The sequence below is a fragment of the Anarhichas minor genome, unplaced genomic scaffold, assembly GCF_050575085.1.
Source record: "Anarhichas minor isolate MPS153535 unplaced genomic scaffold, ASM5057508v1 ptg000026l, whole genome shotgun sequence".
NCBI classification, from domain to species: domain Eukaryota; kingdom Metazoa; phylum Chordata; class Actinopteri; order Perciformes; family Anarhichadidae; genus Anarhichas; species Anarhichas minor.
This window is the reverse complement of record NW_027466472.1, coordinates 690562-709936: the sequence shown is the minus strand read 5'-3', so window position 1 is coordinate 709936 and position 19375 is coordinate 690562. Positions and strand designations below refer to the sequence as shown.

Genomic DNA, 19375 nt, shown 5'->3' with positions numbered 1-19375 from the left:
CTTTTCTCACTTACACAACAGTGTTCCCCCCCCCCCCCCCCCCCTGTCAGGTACAGTTCATTTATGATTGCAAATCACACACACACACACACACACACACACTTTCCACAGCTGTTTGCCACCCCTTTGATTTTTAGCAGTGCCATAAATAATGTCCTTAATAAGCTTTTATCGTTTACCACCATCATCAAAGCTTTAACAACTGTTAATTATTAATTAATTCAATCCTTAGTTTTAAACTGTTTACTGGATCAAACCCTATAGAAACACAGAATCCCAACTCTCCATTTATAATTGTAATCATGCAGCTCTATGTGTATTATTTTTATACCCTTTTTATACGAAGTTTCGACTCCGACCAAAACCCTGACGCAGCCTTTACAGTCAGAGGTCATTAACGGCCTCAGGGTTATAATGCATTTATGACATGTTGTTAAAGATGATTGACAGCTGGCGTGATTGGAGCATTATTTCAGTGGAAGAGGTGATCTTTGGGAGAGGTTTAGAGGAGCGAGAACACGACCATGGAGTTGACGAGAGTTGTCGTCCCGGCTCTCTTTCTGCTGCTGGCGTTTGGATCGTCCAGGGCCAAAGGTAAGAAACAACAAGAGAAGAAGACCAGGTTTGTTTTTTTGTGAACTCGTCAGTTTGCTCACTTCAGCCGCGCACACACATTTTTTTAATGGTCTTTATTATTCTTCAGCTTCTTCTTCTTCTACTGGACTTTTTTTTGTGAGGTTTCAACATTCTCACACATTCTTCTGGAAACTTTAGTCAAACTCTTCATCACGTTTATCTTTCATACTTTTTTCAACCTTTTTTTGCTGCTTTGAATACTCAAACCCCAAAATGCCATTCATCTTTGAACCTTGTCATCTCCTCTTCACCCCCTTTGAACCCATTAATACTTTACATTCTTACTTTAAACCCTTATCCACCCTTTGTGCTTTATCATATTAGTTCCACGTTTTTCACATCATTCATTTTCTTAATCTCGGGTCACATTTTATACTCAGTGTTTCTGTCTCTTTAACTTACAAATTCAGCGACACTTCGACTGCTTTCACTCGTTAGGTGCTAACTGACACCTGAACAGAGGTGTCCTCCACCAGTGGTGTCCTGGCGTTCCGTCCTACAGGGGACGAGGGTGGTGTGCCGCATCAGTGAGCCGGTGAAACGTCAAAAACAAATCCATAAAGTTTTAACCGGCTGTCCGGCCCCGTCTCTCTAATGGCCCATCTCTGTGAGCCTGTCGATAGCGAGCTGCACGCCTGTTCCGGGGCTGGATTTGCAGGTCACAAACTTGTGCTTCCGTCATAGCAGTAGATTCCTCCATGCTGCTGCTGTGAAGCGCTGGATGAACAGTTTTGAGTCTCAGATGTGCTGCGAAATGACTGTTTCACCAACGGAATTTGTTAGGGCTGCAATAAATTGATATGCAGATGTGTCTCCCTCCAACCGTACACATGTGTACATATGTAATCAAACCTCATCGACCCGACCCGGTGGACCCGGTGGACCCGGAGTTTTCTTTCAGCACTTCCACCTGAACCGCTACTTCGACTTCCACTTCAGCTACAACTTCAACCGTTAGTATTTCAGTTATTTAAGTGTTTCATCTGTAGATTTCCAGCAGTGAAGGTACATAAATATAACCTACTTTTTCACTGTAGTTGTCCTTCCTTCTGCTTACACACAAACCTCCAGATTCCTCCTTCAGATCACAGAGACCTGAATATGTTGAGCATGATGTATGATCCTCACCCCTTTACCCTGGAGTCAGGCTTCCTTTCTACTTCTTTCTCTCTGCTGCTTCAAACCTTAATCACCAGCATTCAGGGCTTACTGTCTCTTCTCACTCTGTTCTCTTTTTACCCTCGTTTCACTTTCCTTCTGTCCTCAGCTTCCACCTTTCCTTTCATCATTTACTCATTTTGTAAGAGGCTTCCCAAACTTTTTGAAAATCAGCACACTCAGTACTTGTGGAGTTGTGCAACCGGCTGCAATCAGCATTTACTGCTTGTTAGTGGACTACTGCATCAAACTATACCTGTTACAGCACAGGGACGTGTACTTGAGCAGATAAGAGGGCATGTGTGGGAGGTTTGACAGCTGGAGAAAAATAAAACAGGCTAACACACACGGTTGAAACCCAGAGGGCCTGAACAAAGATCAGTGGAGTGTTTTGTTTTTTTATTCATGCTCACATTGATCTCTGCAGGCTCTCTGACTCTCTCTCTGTCACATTGAAGTTTGAAGTTTGTGCTTTAATCTGCAGCTTTTTGTTCTGTAGTTACTCATCTTTTGGTTATTACGCTGCAAAACCTACAAAGCATAACATCGCATGAAAAATACAGATTAACAACAGGAATACTATTGAGCCCGGTCTGATCTGTGTGTTCGGTTACAGTCGAGGAGGAGAACCCGGAGTTCTGGAGGTCACAGGCCCGGGAGACTTTGCAGTCGGCGCTGGACAGGAAGCTCAACACCAATGCGGCCAAGAACATCCTGTTCTTCCTTGGAGATGGTGAGTTTCACAACATCTGAAATAGGAATTACCCTCTGATCTACCTTTTTGTCGAGCATTTTGTGCCCCGTTTCCTGTCTGTTCCACCGATGTGCAGCGCAACAAACCAACAAAATATTTCAAAGAAAACAAGAAGATGTTCAGTGAGACTTTGATCTTTACAGCAGGAAAACACTCCAGAGGGACGGTTCAATCCCAGCAGAGCAGTTAGGAGTTTATTTATCGAGTCTGGAATGAATAGAAGACACGTGTGTGTGTGTGTGTGTGTGTGTGTGTGTGTGTGTGTGTGTGTGTGTGTGTATCAGGTATGGGAATCACAACCTTCACGGCGGCCCGTATTCTCAAGGGACAGCTGGAGAACCAGACGGGAGAGGAGACGGTGATGACCATGGACACCTTCCCCAATGTGGGACTGGCTAAGGTACACACACACACACACACACACACACACACACACACACACACACACACACACACACACACACCTCATAAATGGATGAATGGACAGACGTAGAGGTACCTGTGCATTCATATCTACTCATTAATATAGAGTTGTTTGCTGTGCTCGATAGAGGCTCAAATGTGATCGGCCATGTCATGTGAGAGAAGTGTAGTTCTATGGAAATGATATTAAATTATGCATTCCGTATACTTTTAAGAGTTTCGCAAGGATAACGTCAGCTTCAATATTCTCCTCAACGTGTGCACTGATGTGTAAATACATGTGAGAGTGCACATGTGGGATCTTGGAGTAGCCTTTGCATTATGCAGCACATCATCTGTGTGTGATCAGTGACAACCTGCATTCAATATCAAGCTTTCTGCCCAACTAAGGCAAATACATTTCTGCTCAAAATTGAGTTATGAGGTGATTCTGACTTCTTACCATCTGTTATATTACCACATAAAAAGCTATTATGCCATGGAAATATATACTTTTAACAAAATCAGTTTGTAAAGCATTCATTTTTACCAGCAGTTATTCTGCACACACACTCCTATTCATGCAAAGAAGTGATACTTTTGAATGTTATTTCAACAAGAGTTTGTCAAATGTTTCGAAAAGACAAAACAGACTTTCAAAACAAGATGTCACTGGAACGATCCGGCTAAGAGTGAAGTAGTCGTTTAGTGAATGAAAGTTTATATTTAAAAGATAAATGTGCAGTTCATTGTTACGGCTCCATTTCCTCGATAGATTATAATCCTGTAATTGTTTCTTATTGTTACACTCAATGCTTCATTTGCTAATTTATTAATATATTACATTTTTGTCTTTTGTATTATTATTTTCTGCTGCAAGACCAATTTTTCCACACGGAAAAACATAGAAGTTGTAGTTAATTTTGTCCAACACTAGATTCTATTTAGGCTCATCTTTGTGTGTGTGTGTGTGTGTGTAGACCTACAGTGTGGACTTCCAGATTGCAGACAGTGCAGCCACGGCCACGGCGTACCTGTGTGGAGTGAAAACCAACCTGAACACCATCGGAGTCAATGCAGCGGCTCGCAACGGAGTCTGCAAGACGCAGAAAGGCAACGAGGTCACGTCCATCCTGAAGTGGGCCAAAGATGCTGGTGAGACTCGTGCAGGACAGTACAGACGTCTATTACCATTGTTATGGAACGCACCCCGACGCTATTATGTGAGAATATGATGATGATGATGACAATGATGATGCTCTAATACGAGTGTTGGAACAGCCGATCGAGGTCACAGAAGCAGAAGTAAACTCCCTGAAACCAGGACACCATGAGATCAATACAAGCTGAAACATCAGGCATCACACACACACACACACACACACGCACACACACACACACACACACACACACACACACACACACACACTTTAACACAGTACAACTATTCAATTTCATGATATTTGTATAGCACAATATCACGAATCACAAGTTTGCCTCAAAGGGCTTTGCAATCTGTACAACATCAGGACGAGTTATAGTTACAAAATAGACATTAATAAGCAGTTTAAAATGTACTTACCGGTACAACTACTCGCATAATAGTGTGTTCAGAGACTAAACCCCTCAGGTCTCAGCAGAACCCGGTTTTACCGCTGAGCGCCGAGTCCGTCAGAGCGGGTCTTACATGGGCCACCGGGCAGCCTGCAGGTTATACTGCAGAGGAATGTGATGCACAGGGAAGCACCTTGACTCTTATCGTGTTCCCGTGTTATCAACGGCCATAAATATCTCATAACACACACACACACACACACACACACACACACACACACACACACACACACACACACACACGGCGTGCCCTGGCCCTGACCCTGTGTTTGTTAATTTAAGTCTTTGTTGTCATAAAAACACATTTCAGAAATGGTACTTATCTCAAATTCCTCAAATAGTACACTAAATTTAGTTTATCTTTTTGCAATTTTCTTAAATTGTTGCTTTCTTTATGCTGAAATAAACTCTATTAAAGTGACAATCCTTAAGCTTTCTGTCCTGGTGTATTTAGAATCTCGATTTGAGTGAAAACAAAGGAAGCTTTGGCACTCTGGAGCCTTGGGAATGTGTGAATGTCTCTCATCTTATAACATAATTTAATCTTCTCTTGGAAATTCCAAGTGTTGGGACGATTAACAGTCAGTATAATATGGACAAAGGGTCTAACTGCCGAAGCTGTTTAAAGCCACATCTGAAGTCGTACATTCATTTTATAGATATGTATAGATTTTGCAGTAAAGTGAGACAATCCCATAAAACATTGGTGCAGTGTGGCTTCCAGCCCGTTCATCTCAGTGTCCCTGCACTGTGTTACTCTCTGCTACTGGGGGGCTTTAAGGGGGATTAATATTGGACATCAAGGTGATTAAAGAATATTTACTACCCCACAACTCAACAGAATCACAATATACAGTATCTGCAGAGGGTTGAGAACGTCTCTGATTAACGGATCCTGTGTTATTATTATCACACAAGCCTGCAGCAGAGTTTATATTTTGTACATGTAAGCTGATACACACCCACATTAAGCATGAAATCCGTCTCGTAGGCAAGTCTGTCGGCATTGTAACAACCACGCGGGTGCAGCATGCCACCCCGGCAACCAGCTACGCCCACAGCGCCAGCAGGAAGTGGTACAGTGACGCCGACATGTCCGCCGCCGCCAAGAGGGACGGCTGCACCGACATCTCCTCACAGCTCCTCAAAAACACTGACATAGATGTGAGGTTCTCCGTAACGCAGATCAGTCTCACGCCGTGAGCTTGCAACACACATTACGATATATATATATATGTGTGTGTGTGTGTGTGTGTGTGTGTTTGCAGGTGATCATCGGTGGTGGTAGGATGTACATGACCCCTAGGGGCACTAAGGACCCAGAGTACCCCCAGGATTACACCTCCAGGGGCAAACGAAGAGACGGGCGCAACCTCATCGATGAGTGGCGGAGCATGAAGACTGGAAAGGTGACACGTCTTCAATCAGACACAGTGAACAAGGAAGGAGACTTCATTATAGCAGCAGCATGCGGGAGAACTCTCGGACAAAAGGGAGGTTGCAAAAATGACAAAATAATGGGAATTGAATGCCATCACACTTACAAGTACACTTATTTTTTAAGGAGCTCTCCTTGTTGAAAACACTTTTCATGCAAACACTTAATAAAAGGAGCTTTTTGCCACTTAAATGACAAAGGAATACATCCAATATGTGTCATGAATATCATCCCCCTGCAGACTGACAGTGGCCTGTAGAGTGCACCGTCTGTAATCACTCACAGATGGTTTAACATTAACACATCATGTTTTTGTTTTCTTCAAATGCTACACATTAATTCACGGTCGGGTGAGGAAACTGCCTTTGAGGACAGCGTACTAGAACGTACGGCAAAGAAAAGCTCATTGGGTGACTCACAGCGAGCACGAATCCCACTCAGTGTGTGAATGTCTGTGTCCTGACACAGGTAGCCCACTACGTGTGGAATACAACTGATTTCAATGCTGTCGACCCTGAAAAAACAGACTACCTCATGGGTGAGTTTTATCTTTTTTTTTATTTTTACGTTTCCCATGGTTGTTTTATGCTTTTCTCTCTAGCAGAGCATTCCCTTGAAGAAGACACCATCAGTAGTGTCCTTGGTTCATCCACCAGCTTCCTCATTTCATCTCGTACTAGTGATGTCAGTCTCCAATGTTTTACCTCGAAACTACTGCGCCTGACCTGCATCACGTTTTCAAGGAGCAAAAACATTCTCAGCGTTGAAGATGTATCAAATCTGTCATCAAAACAAAGTTGTGGTTACAATAACAGACATGATGTCATGATTCTTTTCACATTATTGTGATCGCTGAATGGCTCTGCTGGAAGGTATCAAACCACCAGCAGCTCTAAAACTTAACAAAACTGGTTTGTTTTATCAGTTGTTTTTTACAGATTGTACACAAATGCTAAGCTAAGCTAACTGGCTGCTGGATCCAGCTTCATATTTATGGTACAGACCATATATATATATATATATATATAGGAAGTGGACGTAGTTATCGTGACGTCACCCATCGGTTTGTGGACTGCCGTTTGGAAGCCTTCAACTTTTTGGATTACTGTCGCCATGTTGGCTTTTTGTTTGCAACCAATGCACGGAAGTCACCATATTTGGACGGTAGAGGAGTGACATAGAGACGCCGTATATGTCTCTGGTAGAGACCTGTCATTCACAGTGTAGCCCCGCCCCTAAAGCATCCCCTGCTTTATGGTCTGTTTGACTCTAAATGGACCATCATTCACTAAATGAACGTCATGCTGTATTGAAGAAGACTGGAAACTAGAGATTGAGACCATAAACTCATGTTTACAATGTTTACTGAGGTAATAAATCAAGAGTGAAGTAGAGTCATTTTCTCATAGACTTCTACACAACCAGAGGAGGCGCCCCCTGGTGGACACTAGAGAGAATGCAGGTTTAACACATGAAGCTTTGACTTCACTCTTCAGAACCGGAGGTTGCCGCCTGGTACACACTTGTGATTGGCATTAATCTTCACATCTGACTCTTGGCAGAAAATCTGTAGAATTATTAATTTAACTTCATCTTGTGAAGTGACTCTAACCAACCAGTATACACTGCCAACAGAAAATAAAATAAAATGGCCGAGCTCCAAGTGTAAACCCACTTGTGTCCGAATGTTCAAACCGTGGTATTTCCTCTTTGCATCCGCCTCCTCCAGTATAGATTTTAAAAGGTATTCTGTGGAGCTCTTTGTGATTCAGTCATCATGCTTTTTCCGGACTGAGTGCTCACTTGCTGCTGTAGAGACTTTGGATTGTCAGCCTCTCACTGTGGTTCATCACTTCCTGTGTGCTGAAAATAGCAGTAGTAGTAGGAGGAAAATGGGACTTTCCTTTCTGCTGCGCCTCCACTGTAGGCTGATAAAACTGACGTGCTGTATTTTCCTTCTTACATAAAAATGATTTTGGTCTGCCCTTCTCTTCCCCCAGCTCTGTTTGAACCCGGTGATATGCATTTTGAGGCGGAAAGGGACCCAAACATGGACCCGTCCATCGTAGAGACCACAGAAAAGGCCATCCGCATCCTCCAGAAAAACCCTAAAGGCTTCTTCCTGCTAGTGGAGGGTGAGGACAACAGCGTCACCAACCTTCCAAAACACCCATCAATTAATCCGTCAAAGGTTGGGTAATGAAATCCCCTGAGAGAAAAGCCCTCACCTGGCCGGTCTTAGTGGATCAATAGAATCATTGATCACAAAAGGGTCCCCACGTGGCAATTAAACGCTGGTAATTGTTGTGGTTTGCTAAAACATCAATACGTGTTTACGTTTATATTGTAGCGACTTCAGCCCTGATATTGAGTTTTAACGGTAGTTCAGTACCCACCACGTTGGAGAACAGCGTGAGCCTGCAGTGGATCAGGTGACTTGACATCGATTCTGCATACAGCTCGATGAGTTTGCCGCAGTGTGTGCTACAGCGGAGTGTGGTTGGCTGACGGGTTTCTGTTCCACACGGCTGCCTCGCCGGCCTCCTCATCCATCTCTCCCTTTTTAATCTGAGGCAGCCGCCTGGGGACTCCGTGGTGCTACCGAGTGTCTTCACAATGACTTTAAAATAACAGGCAAATGTATAAATAGAAGCGGGCATATGGTGCACCCGATCACTTGACAGCTCACCGAGACCGCAACTTACTAACCAGAGTTTACTTCACTTTTCGAAACGCCGGTGGGAGAGGACAGGAGAGGAAGAATGTGCTGAAGTAAAAAACAAACAAATGGCAACAAAATAACATTAACTTTGTCTGAAATTCTCTGCTGGAGGAAGTAGGTCCCCTTTCCCAATTTATGTTTTATTCCAAGAGATAATTTTCAGACTCTCTTGAATAACAAAAAAGTTGTCTGCTCACCTCTAACAATGTAACATCTGATACTTTACAGGCTTGGCAACTCAAAATTACAGTTCCCTATCCCCCCTCAGCGATTTATCACAATCTCTAGACAAGTCCAGTCCCAAGTCATCAAGTACGAGTTAGTCTCAAATCTTGTAATTGCAAACCTCAAGTCAAGTGTCAAGAAATGAAAGGCGTGTTGGTGACAAGTCGCAAGTCGTTGAAGGCAAGTTTTAGTCAAGTGTCAAGTAAAAAGATACAAATCAAAGTAACTCTCAAGTCATCCGAGACAAGTCGGTGTCAATTATCAAGTAAATAGCTACCAATCAAATTAGGTGTCAAATTATTTGAGAAAAGTCCAAGACAAGGTTTGAGTAATTAGAGACAAGTCTGAATCAAGTCCAAGTCAGTTTCAGACATGTCCAAGTCTAGACTAAAGTAACACAAGACAAGCGAGCTGATGCACATATTGGAGCATTTAGAGCCAGATATTTCCCTTTAGGAGGAGGTAGAGAGGAAGCAGAGCTAAACGGATGGTGGATATTGGACTCATATGTGTCAGGTGGCTCAGAAACATGTCTCTAAATGAATTGATAATGTCGCCCCATGTTAAGCAATTGTTGGCTCGCACATTTGCACTAATCAGCGTCAAGTCTCGGGTCATCAGAGAAACGTCTGAAGCAAATATCAAGTAATTCGATTCAGTTTCTAAATCAAGACTTCAGTCACTCCAGAGGAGTTCCAATTTAAATCTCAAGTCTGTAAGGACAAGTCAAAGTCAGGTCACGAGTCTTCAGAAGTGAAGTGCAGATTACACGTCTTTTAGGTCTCTGAAGGCTGTCCATCACAACCACAGGCTTTTAAACAATTTCATGAACTAATGTACAGGACTAACAGTTACATATTAACAATGTGTGTCAATGAAAGGCATGTCTCTCGTTTTTCTTATTTGTTCTTCAATGTTCGATGGTTTTCACCACGTCAACATTTTAGACTTAAAATCTTAAGTCAAGTCTCAAACAGTCTCACAGCGGTTCAGTCCAAATCCTAATCTTTGTGACTTCAGGCTGGCTCAAGTCCAAGTCTGCAGTCTCAAGCTCTACTAGCTTTACTATTTGCTGGAATCACATCACTTTCTTTCGCTTCTGAGTAAAATATTTCTTTGTGTTAATGAGTCAGCCTAATTATATTCGAATAAATGAGATAAATGAATGAGTGCTTTCTGGTTAATTAAACTGTCTAAACTGCTAAATTATCGAAAACCAAGCACTTTTTCTCACCAAGTACCAAGCAGTTCCCAGAATCCATTACTCCCCCCCCCCCCTCATTAACCCCTCCGTCTCTCTGTGGTCAGGCGGGCGTATTGACCAGGCTCACCACGCCGGCCGGGCCTCCATGGCGCTCCACGAGACGGTCGCCTTCGACTACGCCATCGCCAAGGGCCTTGAACTCACCAAAGAGCACGAAACTCTCACCGTAGTGATGGCCGACCACTCCCACCCCTTCACCTTCAATGGATACCCATTTCGAGGGCAGAGCATTCTGGGTAATTATGAACTGAATTTCCTATATTCTGTTCTTGCTTTCCTAAAAATGTGCCGCAGGCGTTTGAAATCAGCTCACTTATTTCAGTTCTCCTCTCTTACCTCCATCCTTACCTCCACCCCCCCCCCTCCTCCAGGTGTGTTCATTTGCCATGACAATAGACACCCCGAGGTGGCATTTTGTGCTTGTTGCGTGTGTCTTTGTGTGTGTGACGCCTCTCAGTGCTCTGCCTGCTTCCCATCAGATTCAGTGTGCCTCCGCCACCAGCAGCTTGACATTTCCTCTGCTTTCTCTCCTCTGCAATTACAGCCCGCGTAAACACATATAGCCGGCGGCCTTTCTATTTCAGTCCTCGTCTCTCTTCCCTCTGCCTGTCTCTGACCATCGACGTTGACGCCTCTCTCTGACTTTATTCCCTCCGAGTTCTCCTCGCTGTATCAGTCGTTCTCGCCTGTTGATTTCGTCTCTTCGTCGACCTCGCTTACTCCTTACCTCCATTCGCTCTCCCTCCTTTCCCCGGTGGGTTAAACCTTGAGATGCTGATGAATCCAAACCCTTCAGGTTTCTGAAATTAAAACTGTTGAATGTTATAAAGACGTGGGACTACCAGACCCATGTGGAACATCCATTAAGCCAAATGAAAGTCAAAATTAAATGTTCTCCTCTGCTAGACTGTTGTACTAACTTCAATTCTGTCTACGCTTGATTGTGGTGATATGCAGCCGCGTATCATGTATCATGAAACAGTCACAACGGTTTTGTGCACGAATTGCTGTTTTTTTTGTTTTTTTTTGCTCAGGGCGAAAATAATGCAGATGGAAAGTCAACGAGGAACCTTATTTGTGGTGGACACACAAATTAAATGTGTCTATGTGACCAACAATCAGAGCAAGTGATGTACTTTATAGTGTCCAAAAGGACCACTATTGGTGGACGGGAGGGGGTGGATCCAACAAACAGGTCTTTCAACCAGAAGACCGGTGTTTGACACCGTGTTGTGATTTAATGGCCTAAACCTATTCTTGTTTTTGTTGCCTAAACCTAACTGTTAGTGGTTTAGTTGCCTAAACCTAACTGTACGTAGTTATTTAAGCCCAACCATGATGTGTTTTTTTAACCTAACTACGTGGTTTAGTTGCCTGAACCTAACTTTAATCTCTAATGTAATGTCCCTAAAAAAAAGTCGTTCAGACTGACACAAAAACACAGACATTTCGTGAACCAATGGTTAAATTAAGAAAAACAGGCTCAGAAAAAGGGGGAAACGTGTTTACCTCTTACTCTAGCTTTAAAGATAGTCTGTATGTTTGTTTGTGTTTTTTGAAAGTAGTGGGCAACAGTCTGGAGGTTCTGTGCTCCTATTTGAGATGTTAGAGGAGCTGGTTGTGCCACACATAGTTCCTGCTCATTACACTGCTATTGTGAAGGGAAATATAGGCTAAGCCTTTAGGGATGTCGGCACCCTGAAAGGCTTTATATGTACGGGGGTAATTACAAAGCTACTCGTGGTGTAATTATTTTCCAGGTCTCTCCTAAACGCTGAATCTGTTACCCCCTTACTTCATGTGGGTCTTCCCTACCAGTGGGCAGTACGTTGTTCATTGGATTTACACTGGAATGTATCACGTGATATAAAGCGTTACCCTGAATTTTAGTGTCTCCTAAAGGCTTCAGAGTTGTTGCTACATCTTAGCTTGAAAATATTCACTTTTAAAGATTCAGCCCACATACCCGTCTGTATCAGCCTTCACAACTCTGTATCGATCGGGCACTTGTGTTATGTTGTGCTGTTCCCAGCTTGCCTCACTCTCTTTCCGGTCATAACCTTATTTTACCCCTCCTCTCCTCCTCATCTCCTCCTCCTCCTCTCCTCCTCCTCTCCTCCTCATCTCCTCCCCCTCCCAGCAGTGCAGCAGTGATTAATGTGCTTGTGAAACTCTGAGCTCTTCATCAGCAGGGAGACTCGCCAGGCTAATGGCTCATCTGGAGAGAAACACTCAACAAGCTCTGGACCTCCTGCAGCCCCCTGAGGATTGTGTGTGTGTGTGTGTGTGTGTGTGTGTGTGTGTGTGTGTGTGTGTGCGTGTGTGCGTGTGTGCGTGTGTGTGTGTGTGTGTGTGTGTGTGTGTGTGTTCATGTATGCATGTGTTTAGAACTTTGAGGCAGAAAAAAAGGATAAATGTTTCATGCTCTTTCTGGACTCTGCAGGTAAATCTCCGCTGTGGGCCTCTGACGCGCTGCCTTACACCACGCTGATGTACGGCAACGGACCCGGACACAAAATCACCAACGGCATGCGTCCAGACATCCGCGACGTCAACACAAGTAAGATGGAGCCTGTTACTTCTTTGTTTTCGTCTCAAGAATGCCACAGACTTACAAAAACGCTCCTGAACCGGTCGGCAATTCAGAGTTCCATCTTGAGAGCGTTGGAGGACACAAAGGAAAGCTGGAGACACACAGCAGGAAACGAGGAACGACTGGAGTGACCTTTACATCTTTACCCTTCTGTGTTTGGATCCATGTCCCGTAGTGACCTTTCCTCATAATATAATCAGTTGTACTTTCTCTTTCTAATTTAATTTGCTTAATTTTCTTTATAAACCAAGAAAGACAATAGATAGGAGTCTTCCAGTAAGAATAAATACTAAAAGGATAAAGAGAAATATCCCTCTTGGATATGGAAGATTTGTTTTTTGTCTCATCTTTTCAGCTTCAGTAATAAAAAGTTGAGTTGCGCTTCCGTTAAAGCTGCATTAACTGATTTTTGTTTGGCCACTAGGGGCAGCGCAACGAGTTACGAACACTTCTCTCTTTTTCCAGAGGATAAAGACTACGTCCAGCTGGCCGCCGTCCCCACAAAGTCAGCCACCCACAGCGGGGAGGACGTGGCGGTGCTCGCCCGCGGGCCCATGGCCCACCTCTTCCAGGGCGTCAATGAGCAGAACTACGTCGCCCACGCCATGGCCTACGCCGCCTGCGTGGGCGCCGACCTCAGGCACTGCCAGAGCCACACTGAGGCCCCCGTGGTGCAAAGCACCGTCGCCAACGGAGCCGGGGCGGCTGGTGGCTCGGTCGCTCTGCTCAGTGCTCTGCTGGCGCTTATGGCGCTGATGTAAGGTCCCTTTTCCCGTAGTGTTGATGTCGCTCCACTCGCCACATCTGGGAGGTCAGAGGTCACGGAGGGGTGAGCAGGGATTAGCTCAGACACGCTTCAGCAGAGTTGGGATGTGAACCCTTGAACCGGGGTTCTGCTGCCCTGACTGCATAATGTTAAAACAGAGAGAATCTGATTATTAATAGTCACAAACTAAGAAATGTTTCTTGAAATTCAGAAAAAAGTAATTGTTCAAGTCTAGATGAAACTCGATAAGAACCTATTTAATGTAAATGAATCTTGTGTTTACGTGTTGAATCCCTGTCAGATCAATAAAGCAGTCCTCGAAGAGAGAGAGTTGCTCTTTTATAAACTGATTAATACATAATAAGAATGTAAATATCATGTAGTGACATTCATGGCTCCTTCATACAATATATAAAAACATTGAATCTTTTTAATCAGATCATTCGTCGCCATATGAAAAACTCCAAAAGGTCAATTTTTCTAGATGCAAGAGAAGCGCTTGTTTTCAGCTTTATAACAATGTGTTTTAATCTAATTCATTTAAAATGGTTTATTTAAGTTTAAATGTAGAGCAACGACTAATCATATAGTTCATCTGAGAAATGTAACATCGCCAAACATGACAGATGGTTTTCTCTGGAGAGGTGCGCGTGCCAGCTTTGACTACAAATGAACCGTTTTCCATTTCCTGCTTTATGTTTCTTATGTTTAAAAATGCATTTCACAGAATGCGATCGTCATGCCACATTCAACAGGAACAGTTTAGTATTTTGGGGAAATGGTTGTCGTGCTGAGACTCAGCTGATTCATACCGCTGTCATATCTCAGCACTATAATCAAGGAGCTACAACCTGGAGTTTTGGTGACGCATGGCGGCAAAAAATAGTTCCAGTTGGTAATTTCAAGTAACATCACAACTTCTTTTTCTTTACAGATTTTAAAAAAAGAGATATGACGCCTTAGTCGGGAGCTCCAGAGGTGGATTTGTGTTTATTTTGGGGAGTCAGACTCAGCTTCCGGTCCTCATGCTAAACCAAACTAATCTCCTGTTAGCTTCATATTTAGCATTCACTTGAGAGCGGTATCACTCTTCTCATCTGACTCTCATGAAATAAGCACATATTCCCCAACATGTAAAACTATTTCCTTTAAGGTATACGTTTATATTAATGATTTGAAATATGAACCTATAATAAGTCTGTTCATTACAAGGTGATTGCATACATTCATTTCCTCAGGCTCCACTTTGAAAGAGCTTTACTTACACGTGTACATATTCAGATGCAACACGTCAGACCATATTTATATTATTACATATTTTATATTTGCTCTGTGAGACCACACAGGGTGCTGATATTGTCTCGGCCAATAAGATTCCAGTCTGTAAAAGCTGATGATCTTCCAACCTTTGATACAAGATGAGTGTAAAAAAGCCAACGAATTTTTCATTCCTTTGATTCTCTCCAATATCCGCAGTGCTAATTGAGGTTCGTGGGGAGCGTCGACATTCCTTCAGCAGTCCTTTAATAATGAGAACGTATTTAAAGAGCACCTATTTTTATCTGCAGGGTGACAGATTGTAGTAATTATTGTGGACATCTGTTGGGGGTTGGAGTTTGTTAAACCTCCTTGTACTCATTTAGTCTGGTTGGGGGGGGCATCGTTTTGGTTTCAGGTGATCTCATCTTTCACACACATTCGGTCCGTGCTCTTTTATAGATCACCTCTTCAACAGCTTGAGAGGAGGCGCAGGTATGAAGGATGATCAGCCGCAGCGAGCAGGAACACACGACTCCTTTCACACAAGTTAAAACAATCATGAAATTGTATTATCATATTTCAGGAAGCAAAGGTGAAACAATTCATAAGGAAAATAATTTTTAAAAGTGCAATTAAATTGCAATTAAAATCAAGTTCTTAATAGATCAGAAATGGTTTGGAGGATATTATTCTGTTCTTACAATTAAAACTAAACTGTTTACAGCACTGAGATTAAACTGAAATCTAAATTAGGTTCTTAATCATATTCTTCTAGTTATTTCTGGATAGTTATTCCCCCCCCCACACACATCTCCTGCTCCATCACAGCACTCACGTCCCACACTTGCTGCCTCTCCACCGAACTCTCGTTCGACGCCCCGAGGGGACAGGAAGTGTCCTCCCGCCTGCTGGAGACAGCAGTCTGGGTCAAAGCACCCGTCACTCTCTTCTCCTCTCGTGTTCTTCACCTCTCTGATGCCGTTCGTCCTCATTTTCCTTTTCCTGAGGTTTCTCTCCATCACGACCTCCTTCTGCAGTCTCAGCACTGGAACTCTAGAACAGTTCATAAGGCCTGTTTGCTCTGCTGGCTGAAGGCTTCAGTCTCGTTGAATGGCACCAGCAGCAGGTCCTTCTGTGCGGTTGATGGCTTGTTTTAGGTTCAGGATCTGCTCCCATGTCTCGTGTTGCCCAGTCGGTCAGCTGTTCTTCAGCTGAGAGGCTGCTGTAGGCTTGTAGCAAACTGGTTTTAAACATTCTTTTCTACAGTTTGACTTGACAGAAAACAAGTGCATCTAACACTCTATCCACTGACTTGCACCAGAAGTTTGATTCATTTAGTAATTGAGCAGAAGGGATGCTGCAGGAGCTTTCATGCAGAGCTTCAGTGCAGACTTCCGTTGAACTCATGCTGCTGTTCCACACATTCAGCTCTCATCTCACCTTTATCAGGTGGAGTTTGGTCAGGACCATAAGGCTGGGCTGATGAAGACTGTAAAGTGCGGTTGAAAGCTCCAGAAAAATTTTTTTTTTCTCAAATTCAGTCAGAGATGAACTTGAATCAGCAGCTTGTATTGTACGCTAATTAAATGCAAAAATAAGGAGCATGTAAAGCAATTATCTGTAAAAAACAAGAATAATTGTCACTCCAACTGTCATCTCAAGCCTTATCTTGGTTTACCTCATAATATACATTATATTAATATGCATATATTATGCAGTTAACCAATGAACACCTTACCGAGCATATTTGAAAATGAGAAAGAGCTTGTGACCTCATTTATCCGTTACCAAATATATAACTATAATATATATTAACCAGGACATTTGGCCATTTTATGTGTGCTGCTCATTTTATGGTTTGGATTATTTGTCTTTCAAACGGACCTTTGTAAAAATATTTTCCTTATTATTTCACACCTTTTCCATTGCACTCGTGAGATGAAGAGCTATGGAGGTTGCATGTATGCAGCCTGAAACACAGCGTGCCCTGCGGCTCTGGTAGTAGCATCCCCTCATGTTCTGCCAGCACACAGCCACGCGCCTTCAGCTTTGCAGTCACTGTACACTGAACTGTACTGCGCAACAGGCTCTGCGCGCTCCCGCTGCTGCCCGTAGTGCATCCTTCCTTCCGGTGGCGCTAGAGCACCAGACAAAAGCGCCATGTGGTGCGGAGAGAAGAGGGGGGCGGATCGGGCTCCGTGAAGCTCTGTGGCTTTTGCCGCAACTTCCATGTGTTATGAAATAGAAGTTGGGTGCGCATTGCAGGAAAGGAGGAAGCACGGAGGAGCAAAGGGCTCTGCGCGTTGAACTGTAGAACCACAGAACATGAGAAGACCTCACCTGAGCACGGATAACGGCGAGACGAATCCTCCCACGTGTTGAATGTGTGAAGAGCAAAGTGACACAAACTGCACATTTACCTCCCAGTATCCCCCCAGTGTTTTCTGTCAATAAATGTGGTCATTTATGACCACTTGATGTTCTCATAATGGCACTGAAGGACGCACTCACAGTGCGGGAAATCATCTGCGGTTTTTTCTATTCTCACTCTACCTCTGTCTGCACACAGCGCGCGCCGTAGCGTCGATCCAAATTCTCTTTTTGGGGATCTTTTTGCACATTTTGCGGACTAAATATCTTCAGGTTATTGTGTTACTGTGCACATCTAAGGTGACTCTGTTTCACTTGATCTTATGATCGCAATCAACGAAGACGTAAAATGCATCCAGCCACTAAAAGAGCCGCCATGTGAGATCACACCTCTGGGGACAATTTGTGTGGACATGTAATGACTGACAACACACCGAGGTCAGTGTATTTTTCACCCAGAGACGCGCAGAGGAGGGGGGGGGGGGGGGGGGGGCACTAGTCCTGAAAGCATGTGCCAAGCACCCATATATGTGGGAGACCCTTCCACGTCTTTACATAGTGCCACACGGTGCACCTCTCTGCGCTCAGGGATCAAAGTCAATATTATCATCACTATTGTGGTTCAAAGCCATTCAGAGGACGTTTCAGTCCTCGGGTTTTGGGTGGATGAATTGTGAGAGGTCCCCCGGATCTGTCCTCCGGTGAAAGGTAATAGGCGTAGCGGGGGATGCGGCCGCGTGGGTCAGCAGCTCTGCAGGGTTGAGAGTCCTGGTGGGCGTTAAGAGAGACGGAGGACAGAAAGACGCTGAGAGTGAGAGTGGGTCGCTTACAAATAGGCCACAATGGTCCACTCTCTTTTTATTCATGTTCTTCGAGTGCGCTGGTTGAACATGCATGAAGAGGGAACGTCAAAGGCGTATTTTTAGAAGCGTTTCCTATATTTCGAGGTCGTAATAAGCCTGCAGCTACCACACGGTGGGTGTGAGAGTGTGAAATGGGGTTCTGATGTCCTGAAAAATGTTCCTCACACGTGCATTTGCTGCCGTAATTGGACGGTCCCCTATTATTGCATGGCTGCACAACACCATGTATACAGCCTGTGGCCGCGTGAAGGTCCAACACGACCTTTTCTCCCTCCAACTGGTGAATTGATCTTGACAGGAGGGACAAAACATCTCACCTTCTATAAGCACAAGTTTTTTTTTATTTGTTGCATTCTTATTCTTATTATTTCCCCGCATCATACTCTGCTGCAGGCTGTCATCAACTCTTCTATTTCCCCCTTTAGACCTGTTGAAATATGCAGTATGGTACAGTGACAGCCAATATCCACATGAGAAGAAACACAGTCCTTTGGTTGACAACTTGCTTCTTTAATGTGTGTGTGCGCCGCCAGCTAACTCCGCCCTCTCTCCTCATGTCGGCGGGCATGTAAGGTGACACCAGCCAATCACGTCTCAATCCGCTTCTACCTAGCAGGGGGAAAACAGAACAAGGAGGCGGAAACTCGTTTTTTTGGAGTGTAGGGGGGGTTGTATATAAGCAGTTAAGCGTGGGATTTTTGTACCAGCGTCACCCTCCAATGCCTCTCAGTCTAACCGGGTGACAGCACGAGAGCGCACAGAGACCGGAGATCTGTGCCAGCGGGGTGGTGTGGACTTTCACCGGCAGTGACCAAGAAAGTGTGTGGGGGCCACCTTGCAGCCGCCAAGGCACGGAGGGAGACAGAGACCCATGCTGCCGCGGACTGACAGAGCGCGCTGTCCGTCTGCGCTGTGGTGCTGAACCGCAGGACTCGACCCTTCAACCGGTGACGTAGAACTGAGACTCATCCAAGAAACTCAAGATAAAAATTATAAAATAAAATAAAAAAAAAACAAAGCTGCACAAACATTATATATGGATTTGAAGCAGGTGAAAAACAAAGAGGAGACAGAAAACACGGAGCACAAGTGCCCAGCAGCGCGAACCCGGCGGAGCCTCCGTAGAAGAGGAGAGTGACACAGGCTTTGGATCAGTGAGGTACGCTCGGCGTCTCTTACGCAGGGAAATTCTTTTTAGGGGGGTGTTTTGGGGGGCGAGAAGAGATGTGATAGATTGCTCTCCTAAAAAAGGCTCTACATGCAGCTGCGAACATGGGCTGTATCAGCTCCAAAGCGCCAGTTGGTAAGAG

General features: G+C 44.2%; 1 protein-coding gene across 1 annotated transcript; it reads left to right on the top strand.

Moving 5' to 3' along the window:
- The first annotated feature begins 524 nt into the window (after positions 1–524).
- On the top strand, positions 525–13567 carry alp3 (alkaline phosphatase 3). Its single transcript, XM_076100494.1, has 11 exons — positions 525–594; positions 2411–2527; positions 2833–2948; positions 3931–4105; positions 5556–5728; positions 5833–5973; positions 6471–6540; positions 8003–8137; positions 10258–10449; positions 12657–12773; positions 13272–13567. The coding sequence occupies exons 1-11, from the start codon at positions 525–527 to the stop codon at positions 13565–13567; spliced, it is 1602 nt and encodes a 533-aa protein (XP_075956609.1).
- Positions 13568–19375: the final 5808 nt, after the last annotated feature.